The sequence below is a fragment of the Papilio machaon genome, chromosome 24, assembly GCF_912999745.1.
Source record: "Papilio machaon chromosome 24, ilPapMach1.1, whole genome shotgun sequence".
Lineage (NCBI taxonomy): Eukaryota > Metazoa > Arthropoda > Insecta > Lepidoptera > Papilionidae > Papilio > Papilio machaon.
Window position 1 is genome coordinate 3,682,405 of NC_060009.1, and position 13,881 is coordinate 3,696,285.

At 33.6% G+C, this 13,881-nt stretch overlaps 3 protein-coding genes across 3 annotated transcripts; all 3 read right to left on the minus strand.

Moving 5' to 3' along the window:
• Positions 1-368: 368 nt before the first annotated feature.
• LOC106720504 (dynein light chain roadblock-type 2) lies at positions 369-672 on the minus strand. The gene has a single exon (XM_014515221.2). It carries the CDS (start codon positions 660-662, stop codon positions 369-371), a length of 294 nt encoding a protein of 97 aa, XP_014370707.1. The 5' UTR covers positions 663-672.
• Positions 673-1,909: 1,237 nt separating this feature from the next.
• On the minus strand, positions 1,910-5,032 carry LOC123722383 (negative elongation factor A-like). The gene is made up of 4 exons (XM_045684054.1): positions 4,946-5,032; positions 3,518-3,656; positions 2,589-2,688; positions 1,910-2,180 (listed from the first exon to the last, which is right to left on the minus strand). Exons 2-4 carry the CDS (start codon positions 3,647-3,649, stop codon positions 2,008-2,010), a joined length of 405 nt encoding a protein of 134 aa, XP_045540010.1. The 5' UTR covers positions 3,650-3,656; positions 4,946-5,032; the 3' UTR covers positions 1,910-2,007.
• Positions 5,033-7,489: 2,457 nt separating this feature from the next.
• LOC106720467 (negative elongation factor A-like) lies at positions 7,490-11,027 on the minus strand. The gene is made up of 4 exons (XM_045683900.1): positions 10,960-11,027; positions 9,388-9,876; positions 8,778-8,877; positions 7,490-7,728 (listed from the first exon to the last, which is right to left on the minus strand). Exons 2-4 carry the CDS (start codon positions 9,868-9,870, stop codon positions 7,490-7,492), a joined length of 822 nt encoding a protein of 273 aa, XP_045539856.1. The 5' UTR covers positions 9,871-9,876; positions 10,960-11,027.
• Between the last annotated feature and the right edge of the window lie 2,854 nt (positions 11,028-13,881).

Below are 13,881 nucleotides of genomic sequence, written 5' to 3' on the forward strand. Positions count from 1 at the left end.
TGTAACACAATTTTACCAAATACATTTCTGGTCGTAATAAAATAAATACTAATGTAATGGGTGTTTCCTGTTGGGCTGATCAGTGGGTGATCGTTGGATGAAACACCGATCGGCCCAACGAGAAACACCCAGTATAATAAACAATTTTAATATAATAAATTAACATGATCAAATCTAACAATAATAAATACACTCATAAAATTATTTTATTCTAGAACTGTATAGTTCTATTCAAACTTTATGGAGGCTTGAAATCGCCAGACAACAATTTTAAAATCATGCAGGGCGCTGCGCAAGCTTTCTTCGACAAAGGGTACAAAGACGTACTCGCAACTTATCACGAGCGGCCATAAAGTTTGAATCTTATATCAGTCAACAGGGTTCTGAACAACTATTAATATAAATTCTTTATCAGGAGCCACCAAGACTTCGCTTTTTTTACTTCTGATACGAAGAAACGTTAAATCATTTGTTGGATCAAGGTCTCTGACAACAGCTTTCGCTTTATCCACTAACGCGGACAAGAGGCCTGCATACTGCACGGATACGTGATTGTCCAAAGTTGTTTTGATGGGTATACCTTCCCCATTGACAACAATCACGCCTGCGACACCTTTGTGCATTGACAATTTACGTACGGTTTCTTCAGCTTCGTTTGCCATTTTGATTTTACAAATATATTATTTTGATTCGAGTTTATTTGATTGACAGTTAGACGTCAATTCAAAATTTGAATGGAATGTTTTATGTTACCATACATTGTTACAATTTTAATTATGTTATTTTTTTATTATTTTCTCCTAACATTATTTTTGAAATTTAATTTTTTAATGTCTATTCGTTTTGGGGGTTACTCCATACCAAGGTAAGTTCCTTCTTCACGTCTTTCTTCTTTTTTTGTGACTTCACCGAGCTTGAGGTGGCCAGGCGCAGGTGGCGCTTAGTCTAAGCCTCGTTTAAGAGTAATTAGGCTCGAGGGCTCTTTAAGGAGCCTCAGCTCGGGCTGTTACTTCGTCATTATTACCGGATTGGTGTCTTTCTTCTACAATAAAACGCTTTTTAAGCAAGATCAATATGTTACCGGCACTTTTTATATTTTAACCGACATTTAGAAAGGAAAAACCAAGCAACCTGAGATTAGCGACATCTCGCAGCACGAAACTGGCAGGCAAGAGGCAATAGAGTTAAAACGCCATCTATATACGTTTTAATGACTTAATATCTTAAAAGTCAACTAAATGTCTTCTTTGATATTTTTATCGTTGCCTTTGCAAAAAATATAATATTAGTTAAAACATTAGTATTTATAATATAATATTAATCAGTTACTTTTAAATATTAAACTTGCAGTATCTAGACAACAAAAGCCTTTGTGACGTAAATATGTGTGTACTTCAACGTGCGAATAGAGTTCAATAAATGTACCTGCGTACCTAGACTACCATTATCGATTATTGCGAGGGCTAAGGGATTCCCTCCCCCTCCTGGTTTCATTCCTCTGACCTAGTTCATCTCAAATAGAATTGCGTGTGAATCGAATAAATATGTAATTGATTTATTAATTCACATTTGTATTTCAAAGTGATATTTGATGTTGTATAACTTCTGTAGATAACTTTAACTGCTTGTGATTTTTTATAAGAATAAATTATGTAAAATTTGGTTTGTTCCTTTTTCAGTTTACAACTGTTCTACTATTTGCAGGCGCAAACAAATCCTTTTAAAACATTAACCGTAGATTTCCATTGTCAAAACTACGTAAAATTGTATAGTCATTATCATTAGTCATGTACTAGTTTGTATTCTTAAGAAGCTAAATAAAAGTTTATAAAAAATTGTCGATTTTTGTTTTTTTTTATTTATAATTAAAACGTTAAGTCTTCAAATTAAATAAAACACATTTTTAGAGTGAATAATATATATATTAAACGTCATTGAAGTGGGTTTGGAATAGGATGAAAAGTTGGGGTAAGGTGAAGTTAAGTTAGGGACATGACGTTCAAGTGCCTACTCCACACGGCGATGTTTCTTGACGCGTCTCCATTGTCCTGTGAGGAAGTTCATCTCGAAGTGCTCCTCTTCGAACAGCTGGATGTTAGTGTTGTCAAATTGTGTGTAATTACGAAGGTGTGATGACAACTTAATCGACGCCAGGTGACCGTAAGCAGGGCATGGATTGTCTGCAAATGAAATATTTATTATTTACAGTCAATGTTGAACTGAAAACGACTTATATCGATGGCTCCTACGAATAAGGGCCAATGTGTAAATTGACAACTTTTCAGAAGAGGTTCTCAAAGTTTCAACCATATATGAAAAGAGCACACATAGACCCTTTTACTTCAGCAAAAAATACACATTTACACCTGTAAATGTGTATATATTTTTAGTGCATGTTGTTTACTAAACTAAGAGGTAGCTTTTAAAATAAAAAATTAAAAATCATCAATTTGTTACTTTGATCCTAATACGTAGGAGCCGATATTTGAGAATTCTAACTCTGTGGTACATAAGAGGGGAACCTTGCACTTGAATAAACAATTTAATTTTAACAATAGCTGGTTTATCTATAGTTTAAGTTAACTTACGCCTATTGCCGGTGATGAACTTGACGATCATAGCGCGCTCCGGGCGAGTGACGCAGTTCGCGTCGCGGAACAACTCCTGCACCAGCTGTCTCACCTCCAGCTGTAAACAAATGTCGCGGTGAGCTTTCACCGACGGAACACATTTACAAGACATATTATGTTTTCTCAAAAAGAAAATAAAAATGTGTGTTTCGATGACCACAAACAAATGCAACGTAAATTTTTAATGAACCGAAGGCATTTCCAAATTTTTATAACATACGAGTAAACAATATCTTTTAATAGAAATTTAAAACAGTGGTACTTTACGGTAAAATTTTATAAAACAAACTTTTGCTTGATTATTGTTATGTATGCGCATTCATTTTTTCTGCGTAGTATAGTGTAACAACGTTATCTGACCCGGTGAAAAAGGCGCTACCACCGCTATCAGTTCTTACAAAAATTATGTAAATCTAGTTAGGCATAGAAAATAACTTAAATAAAAAGCATGACATGACAACACAGTACGGGAAAGATCACTTGAAACTTTTGACATTGATAGGGGACTACTTAAGTGTTGTAAGTTAGTGACATTTTTACCCACCGGGTCAGGTAAGTATGTCGGTCCATACGTCTAGGCATACGTCAATAACGTCTGCGCCAACAAGTCTGCACTAATAAGTGTTATTTTCGTTTCTCCCATTGATCTCTTTAAATGGATATAGGTCATCGCTTGGAAAAAACAACATTTGCTTTGTTCCAACTTAAACGCGCTTGTTGATGTTACTGAACATACTGATAGTTAATTATCTATTAGTTCGAATCCTCACCACCGCTAGTAACCGCAACCATCAGCGCCAAAATAACGAAAATCAAATAGGCACGAAATACCATGATTTATAACCATCTATAGAGTGGACTGTTAAAATTAAGTTAGGTTCACTCACAGTGAGATCGATGGGTTCCTGTGGAGGAGGCATATTCATGAAGGCGATAGATAGGCGCCAAGGCGCAGCGGTGCCCAGCGTAGGCTCCGCGTTCAACAGATCCGCGGGGAGAGGCGTCGACAACACCGGCATGATGATTCTGTGAGAAAAAAAATAAGTATATTTCCATAGTTAAAATTTCTAACAGTTAAAGAAAACATCGTTTTTGCAATCTGCAAAGCCATGCAAGAATTTCAAAGATGTGTGTGAAGTCAAGAAATCCGTAGTGTTCCAACGTAGCTAACCAAGGCCTAATAAACACTAACTTGGGGTAGATTCAAGTCGCTGGGGCTGTATTTCGACTATTAGTAGTACTACTAGTATTATTACAAAACTACAAATTACAATTACTAGTTTGAAAGTTAATAGTGAACGAAAGAAAAAAATTGTAACGAATCTTACAAATTATAGGAATTGGTCTTATTATAATGTTTTTTAAATTTGGTGACAACCAATTTTACGATATCTAGTTTTTTTTTTCGAAAAAACCCTTCAATTAAATTTTTCATAACAAATTCAGACAAATATACTGTTTGTTAAACGAAATATATGAAATGTATGAACGAAATGAATTAAAAATGAGAAATGAAAAAAGTTTTTTGTAGAACTTTACTTGAACCGGAACTTGTAAGAGAAAAGTAATATTTTATTGCCATGTGTTGAGTTTCTTAATTCAAAATACCCGTTTAAACAAAATATTGTTAGATCTGTTTTGTCAAAGATATGTTTTATACAGAGATTTTGGTCTTCGACAACAACGGATAGCTACAACGGAACCTTTAACGCTTGTATTCAGAATATTTTTACATATAAACTCATATTATACAATGAATCAGCCACTAGAATTGGTAATCTTATGTCAGTGATGTACAAATTTCATTTTTAAATATTTTCGCTAAGAAAAAAATATATAATTTGAAACACCATAACACTACAAAACCATAGATTAGTAGTAGTATATTGCAAAAAAAGTTTCACTTTTAGAAAACTAATTTTATGGTTGTACGAAATCAAACAAATAAGCAATTAATAAACTAAATTAGTATCGAAGACGAATAATCTTTGTAGGAAGCAACAAGTAAATTGCAAAAGCTTCTAAAAGAAAAAGGGTGAAGGTGAACATGCGAAAATATTTTCTCTAATAATTAAACGGTAATTATTTTAAAAATAAAATGTACATATGCAAAAATACGTCAACAGAAAACCTAAGAAAATTATATTAAGCTCATCTTTCCACTAAACGGGTGGGCAGTAACAATGGATTTTCCGTCGCACCGTCCTGACATACCTATTCAGTGGTTTAAAACTATAAATAAAAATATGAACGAAAAAAAATTGCACTTCAAATACTGACAGCTTTTAACATTTTTATGTAAAAATTATACTCACAGTTAGTAGCACTCCGAGACGTCCGAAACGGCAGCTCCCAGAGCGGCAACTGACGCCTCAAAATGCATTACTTGGGCGTTTGCAGCAAAGGCTGGTGCAGAGGGCGCCCCTTTACACCCCCCAAAAGCTGTAAGCGCTTCAAAGCTTTCCCTATATTACCTAGGTTCTTGAAACTGAAGTCCTGTGTAAGCGCTTTCTGAATGCGCGTAATATTGCGTCTCATTGACAGGAAATTCAATAAATATTTAGGTAATGTAGAATACAGTAAATATATAGCAAAGAGAATAATAGAAAGAAATAAGTCATAAAACGAATCTAGTCATCCTAATCCCATTAGTATTAAATATTTTATGTTTTTAAACTAGTTTAGAAAATTGTCTTAATTTATTTATTTTATTTTATGTAGCAACTAAGTATAGTAATAAAGGATAAAATCAGCAACAAAAATGTATTAGTAAAAGTAAATAATGAGCAAAAATTGTAAATTTCCTTTTAAGAAATAAAGATTAATAAAGTCTCTGACCTACCCACGCCAGGGGAAAACGAGAGGTCGGCATAGCGCCGCTCATAAAAAAAAATATTTAGGTAAAAATCATAATTAAATAATTAAGACATGTTACAACTTGTAATAAATTTAAATTTAAAGTTAAATATTGAAAATTATTTTCAATTTGTAAAATAAAAGTTTTGTAAAATAACGCCATCTATTAACAAGTTTCTGAAATTGTGTATATTTTTCTTTGTGATAGAATTGGGAAACATTGACTTATAATTTTGCAGTTCGCAGCGACATCTCGCATAAGTGAAACAGATCATAATATAAATACTAACGACCTTTACCATTACCGTAAGTGTATCTTACTCTATTAAAATACAAAGATATTTAAATAGGATTTTCTGTGAAGGTTTAACAACAGATTAACAGTGGAAACGTACCGTAACAATACACATCTAGACCCCTTTTTCTCTAAGTGACGTTGTCATTGTGGAAAATCTTACTCGCATACTTAACCGCACTAGGCCATTATAGTTGACTATGGCCTAGTCACCCCTAACTTAGGTAGCTTTTCAGTGGGGGGAAGTATAGTGAACTGATGATGATGATACTCTACTAAAAATAATTTTATTTACTCTGAAACAATAAACAACATAGGTAAAGCAAATTTAAATTAGTGGTTAACCAAACAGGAATAAATTTAATCTTACTCGTTTGTTTAAATAAATAAAAAAAAACTTACGTTCTTGATTTGCCTTTCATTTTGATATATTTAGAGAAATTTTGTATTAAAACTGTTGATTTTCGAAGCGTATTTAAAAAAAGCAAGAAATATTGACTTTTATTATCAAGTTCTATTTTCAGCAAGCATTTCGAATATCAGACTCCCATTTCCAGGTTTTCCTGGAAATAAGATCAAAAAATTCCACAATATATGTCATAAATTAAATACCTTACGACATTATGAAAAGTAAATCCTATTCACTAATTACTTTAAGCAGATAATAAACAATCAAAATCTATAAAGAGGGTAGCTGCTAATTCGATCATAGACAATTTAAAAAAAAAAAGTTACTAGTTAAAAAAAAAAAATGTGAAAATTACAGATTATATTATATAATACAATAGATAATAATAGATAATTTTTAATAATTAAAACGTACTTACGATATTTGCTGATTTTTGAACATCAAAGACTCGCAACTGAACTGAAAAGTGTACCACCTTTCAAGATGTCTACACTGTGACGTCATCTCTAACAGTAGCTCTATCTGACATTGTTCGTTTAATCCGTTCCTTTCATTTAATCAAGATTTTGTTTTAATTTATGAAATTATTCAATATATTTTTTTTAAATTTCATCATTCACCGTAACTTTTTAAAGCTACATTTGTAAATATTATTTATATAAAATAATTAAACGAAATTATTGATTTAAAATTGAATAGAGTTTAAAATGTTTCGACTTTTTTATAATGTAAAATTAAATTGCCTTTTTAAAGAAAATTTAAAATTGTCAGAAATAATATAATGAATAAACATATATAATACATTTTTTACGACTACGATAAGTATTAAACTTGTATATAACAAGTTATATATAATATGAAGTTTAAAAACATAGTACAATCAGCTGCATAAATCTTACTAATATTATAAATGCGAATTTTTAGATGGACGTCTGAACGGATCTTGATGAAATTTAGCACAGATGTAGAACATAGGTTACTTAATAAGTTTTTTATTCGTCGCGGACGGAGTCGCGAGTGACAGCTAGTATCTATATACATTTTAAAAATTTAGAAACTTGTACACGACTTCAGTTTCAAAAATACATAAGCACCTATGTATTAGAATGTTTCCGATTTATTGACGAATATGTGCAAACTTATGTTTAAAAACCCAAGGCAAAACACAACAAGGATTGATTGGTTTAGGAAGGAATGATTTGATTTAATGATGACAGAAGAGCGCTAATGAATTACCATAATTCAGTATAAATTAGTTTAATTATTTATAAAGTAAATATATAACCATAAATAGTTTGATTAATTTGAACTGCCATTTTGATTAGACGCGACGACGGAGTCCTCCTGTATCTTCTGCGGGACAGCACCAGCCAGCGGCCGGTATTTCTTAAAACGGAGCCACTGCCCGTTGGCGTAATTCAATTGAATATGAATCTCCGCCAACATCGTGATGTATGTATCTTCAGATTGTTTAACATTCTCCTTGAATTCAGCTAGTTTTATCGTTACTATGTGACCGAAGGTAGGGTTAGGATGCTCTGTGGAAATTTTATATTTTAAACCTTAGTTAAAATAATTTTAATAATTCATATCGTGGTAGTTATAATTTACATTTAACAGTGGTAGATCCCGCAACAATAATATTTGTTGGGTGCACGAATTGGCCGGATCGACTCGTGAAATACCACGACCACACATAAGACAGGCGTGAAGTGGAAGCAATTCCGCGTTTCGTCTGGTGAGTGTGGTACCGGAGGCCTAATTTTAGTTCTCTTTCCCTGGGAAAGGATGGGAAGGGGAAGTGGATTTGGCGGAGGAGAGGACGCATAGGAAGGAGAAATATCCTCTTTCTGTGCGTCCCCTTCTCCGTTAATTAAAGATCTGTCAACAAAAAAGTCAACGCATCTGCATTTACGGATGTCTATGGGCAACGGTCGCCTCGCTATTGCAGCGAATCCAGGTGGCCGTTTGCTCGTTTTCCACCTTATGGTATAAAAAATAACAGTCTCCTATCATCTATAAGATATCTTAATATAAGAGGAACTTTCGCCGGCAAATGTGTCGCGCGTTAGCGAGTTACGAGATGGCAATACTTAGCGTTCAAAAACATCACACGAATTCAAAATACGCATGTAAACGATGCACTCGTCAGACTGGCGCGGAATTCATTACATTATACATGTTTTGTGAATTCGTTCCTAAATGCATGAGCGTTGGTACGCTCCTTCTAGACAAGGTCTTTTGATATCTTATAAGAGATGTAACACTTTTCCTCGGGTCGTTATATCAAAATGGGATGAAAAGAAGAAAGGTTAATAAGATATATGAAAGTGTGGGGTAACCCGATTGCAATACGAAACTAATATATTAGAGGAAGTCTAAAAGTACCAGTGATTTAGAAATTAAAATATATGAAGCCGTAGAGGTTAGTATGGTATGGGCATGTTATAAGGGTTAGGCCTAAGGGAGGGATGGAATGCCTGAAGATAGATCGAATGTGGGACGAACACCTGATGCACTTAGCTACATAGAGTGGAATAGGGACAAAGCGATGATGATGAATGGTGGAAATTGTTTAAATTCTCACCTCTAAAGCCCGCCATGAAGCATAGTATGAAGTGCTTCTCCGGCGGCGTGACGCAATTTGCGTTGTGGAACATTATACGAGCCTGTCGCATTAGTTCTCGCTGAAAACATTTTATTTACAAACATAATAAAGACAGGAATATTTTATATATAAAATAATTTGTAAAGATATTCTTATCGACTTCAAGGACCAAGATTGAGATTTATGAAAATATATTCTAAAAGTCTAGTCTTTCAGGGATATTTATTTTAAAATACATTTTTCATATGTTACAAACTTAATGTACGGAGTAAACAATCAAAAGTAATACAATAGAAGTTTTTTTTCTGAATTCTTGTTTTTTTTATGAATTTAACAAATTCCATAAAAAATTACTTTCCGAACCAGGCATTTGGTAATAGTTTAAAATAGTCACTGCATCAATTTTGGTTTTAAGGTCACTAAGGGAACCGATTAATGTGAGAAATCTGTGTACTAATCTCAGAATAACGGAATTGCTTTAATGAACATAATGCCTGCGTGTGCAGTTAGTGTCAAGTTTCAGTTTTATCTGGGGGCGCGGCAGTGCCACCGCCAAAATAAATACTAAACAAAAATAAATCTCGCTCACCGTAAGCCAGTATCCACTACGAGGCGCTGCGGGCTCAGCAGCTTGCGCTTCGGGCACGTTGGGCTCCGCGGTGGGCTCGGCGGGCTGCTCGGGAGACAGCACTTCGGGCAGCGCTTCGGGCACAGCGAACTGCGCGAGGGGTGCGGCGGCCTGCACGGGGTTCACGGCGAACACTTCGGGCTGCGCGGCGGGCACAAGGAACTGCGCGGGAGGCGTGTCAGGCTGCGCAGTAGACACGGCAGGCAGTTCGAGATGCGCAGCGGGCATAGCAAGCTGCGCAGTTGACACGGCAGGCAGTTCGGGATGCGCAGCGGGCATAGTAGGCTGCGCAGTAGACACGGCAGGCAGTTCGGGATGCGCAGCGGGCATAGCAAGCTGCGCAGTAGATACGGCAGGCAGTTCGGGATGCGCAGCGGGCATAGCAGGCTGCGCAGTTGGCACGGCAGGCACATCGGGCGGCGCTGATTGACCCGTGCTCGACATTTTGATCTGTTTGTACAATGTAAGATTATTCTCACAATATAACGTATTATTATGATTTAAAAAATTGTAATTGGGTTTTACAGACTTCCTTTATTGTCATACTAGCGGTCGCCAACAACTTCGTTTGCGCAGAAATAAAAAAAATATATACCTACGTGTATCAAATTCCTGTCAAAATCGGTCCAGTCGATCCGGACATTACCCGGAACAAACGCGGCCTTGCTCACTTAGAGACAGACAAAATTTCAAATATTTTTTTTTTTGTAATCAGCAAAGCAGACATTTTTTCAGACACTAAAATTTTTACGATCAAAGTTATATCATATGAAAACTACAAGATATTCTTATCCTTTCTTCTTAGCCATTTCAGTTCATTTTTTTTACAGAAAAAGCAAGAGGAATTAAATTTTTAGGTTTAATTATTTTTCAAGCATGACGCGAATGAAATTAATCCTCAATAAAACACTCATTTTATTGTTTTTATGTGAGTTACATCAACAAAAAAAAAATCAATGTAAACAAAACTATAATTTAGGCACACACGAACAGTCGAAAATCTATATTTTACAACATACTAACTAGCTTAAAGGATAGCTTTGAGGTCTACAAAGCTTTTTATTTATCGCTTAAAAAACATCCTGTATAGCCTTTTATAAACTACCATTGTGATGAACATCGTAGGCCAATGATTAAAGTCAGGATAAAAATATGGAATTAATAAATTTGAAAACTAAATTAGTATCGGATTACTGGAGACGAAAAATGTTAGTAGGAAGCAACAAGTGAAGTTCAAAAGCTCCTTAAAGTTAGCGTGGGAGGGAACTTGCGCGCAATATGTTACACAAATAATTTTATAAACGAATATTTTTAAACAAATATAAATGGTAAACATCAAAACTTCTTACACAAATAGGGTGGACAGTAGTAATGAATTTTGCGTCTATCACCCATATAACATAATAAAACATATAAATCGTTAAAATAATATTATACATAAGTGTAAGTAAACTCTATTTATGCCAAAAATTAGACTTAAAACTTTCACAAGATTTAACATTTTTATGAAAATAAATAAAAAATAATACTCACAGTTAGTAGACGTCCGAAACGGCGATCCACAGAGCGGCAACTGACGCCTAAAAATGCATTGCCTGGGCGTTTGCAGTTTGCAGCAAAGGATGGTGCAGAGGGCGCTCGTTACAGCTGTTTTCAGCAAGTAGCGCTTCAAAGCTAGCTCTCTTACTACCTAGGTTATCTAGACTGAGCGCTCACTTAGTAAGCGCTTTCTGTTTCAATTTATTCAATATACTACATTTACTGTAAAATACAAATTAAATAATATATACAATAATAACTCTGCTTGTAAGAAACGTCCAAATGGTTAGTTAACGTTATTTTACGACTAGTGTTTTAATTACAAAGTTAAATTATTGTTAACGTTTTCGAAAATATCGCCATCTATTAACATGTTACTATAAATGGACATATTTTTTTATTTATGAGGTTGGAAAAATTACTTTATTAAGGCAGCGGCATCTCGCTTATCAGGCGAAATACAAATATATGTACTTTCACCATTGATCTTGTACTTCATTAGACTAACTATAAATAAGGAACTATGCATTTCAATTTCGTGCCTACCTGATTGTCGCCGTTTTGGCGCTGAAGTTAGCGATTGGTAGCGGTGGTGTGGATTAGAACTAATAAGATTCCGTTCACAAACAGTCGCGAAGAGAGCAGACTATATGTCAAATAAAATTGAGCTTTATACAATTGAAACAAGGTTTAATTTTACTTTTCATGTCTGCTTAGTGTTAAACAAGAAAAGCCCACCGGGTGTTCTTGATGCTGTGTATTTCTACTATGTTCTGCCTTCTTCACATGAGATACCTTCAAACATTCATCCCTCCATATATCCATCCAAACTTTCACATTTATAATATTACTAAGATAGTGACTTACACCTTTCCCCTCTTAGTTTTCACTAACTGGTAATAAATAAAGTAGCAGAAATCTTTCCTTTTTAAAGGGTTATAGTTATAGGTAATAAGCCCGAATGTGTTGTTTTGAGTCACTGGGTTCATATACATGCCCATGTACCTGGTGCCTCGAAACGACGCAGATTTATGAATTAAATGTTTTAATAAGTTTGTTAAATTTTAGTTTTTATGATTTAATAATTTTGTTAATTTTCACTTTTAATTTAATTTTTAATCTTAACTTTACTAACATAGTTATAAGTATTACTCTACTAACAATGTATGGACTTATAATGGTCTGAATTAAATGATTTTATTTATTTAAAGATTTATATTACCTGAAATAAGAAACATGGGAGTAAAAAAAAAATAATTAAAACCCATAAATGTAATAGCATTTCTTTTTATGTTTAATATTTTTGTACTATCTACTATATACAAAGTGGACTTTAAATATCTAAAGAAAAACATAGTACAACAAAACTCGTATTACTAAATCAAATACTAGAATGTAGATAACATTAATTTTAAATTAAAAAAAAAAACAGGATTTCCAAAACGCGATATCATTTAGTGTCCGGCAAAAATAGAAAAAATAAACAATTCTTTGAAAAAATTATTAATTATCTTCACATATGTAAAAAAAAGATTTACGGACAGATTTTTTGGTCAAATATATTAAAAACTTGTCAAAATGTTGTATTTTTTTACATTTGTCAAACATTTTCCAACTTTCGTTTAATCCTCCAGGGACTTAAAAATCACCAAAAAAAAACACAATCTTCTAATACTTTTGCCGGACACTAAAAAATTTAATATGATAAACCAATTAAATTTACTTTTATCAAATTTTATCTGAACTATTACAAATTATGTCTAAAAAAAAAATTAAAACAAATATTTCTTGTGAAGCATGCATTTTGTTTCAAATTTCCACTGCCGAAGCAATCACATGAAACCATATTATATATCTATGGTCGAAATCAATGGAAATGAGAAATTATAGTCAAACAAGTATATCTGACCCGGTGTGAGGGGCGCTAGTGTCGCGATTAGTATCAGAAAATATATAAAGATACTAGCTGTCGCCCGCGACTTCGTCCGCGCGCAGTTAAAAAAAAATGAAAAATAAATGTTGGCCGATTCTCAGACCTACTGAATATGCTCACAAAATTTCATGAGAATCGGTCAAGCCGTTTCGGAGGAGTACGGTGACGAAAACTGTGACACGAGAATTTTATATATTTCATAATTTTTTTTATTATGAAACGGGCAACTAATCCCATGAATACGTCTAAATAACAAAGTGTCCGTTGCCCATAGACATCCGCACTTGTAAATGCGTTGTCTACCTTTAAGCGACAAAGGAGAGAATATTTTCCCTTCTTATACGTCCCCTCAACTGCCAAATCCACTTCCCTTTCCATCCTTACCTTATAAGAAAACGGTGAAGGTAAAAATGACTAAAATTAGGCCTAATTTCACTTATTCCGGTTCAGATAGACTTGTAAGTCTATAATTTTTAATTAATAAAGTCTGTGATAACAACCTTATAAAGATTTAAACAGATTTATTATATATCCATTAAATTCGAGTATAGATAAAATGCAAGACAGTGGAAAGTTAATTTACAAAAAAAAAATTACTATGAGACTGAAAATTACTTGAAAAAAATATAAGAGCTCAAATTACAGCCCATTCAATATATTAACAACTAGAATAACTTATGTATATATGAAGGCGCTTCAGGCATAAGTATTTACGCGTCATATAAATATTTAACATCGTTTAGTTGCAAATTAAACCCTTTTACGACCATATCATTTGAAGATCAGACAATTCAATAGTTATATGTCTCCAATCGTAACATATATTACAAATATATTGCCATCTTTCATACATATGTAGTATTACGATAGTTTAAATTCACTTTTACCACATATCGGAGTAAGTTAGACAAATTTTTGCTTTTAATAGTCAAATTTGATTTAGTTATATATAAAATAGATATATTTATCATTTTGTTTTTTAT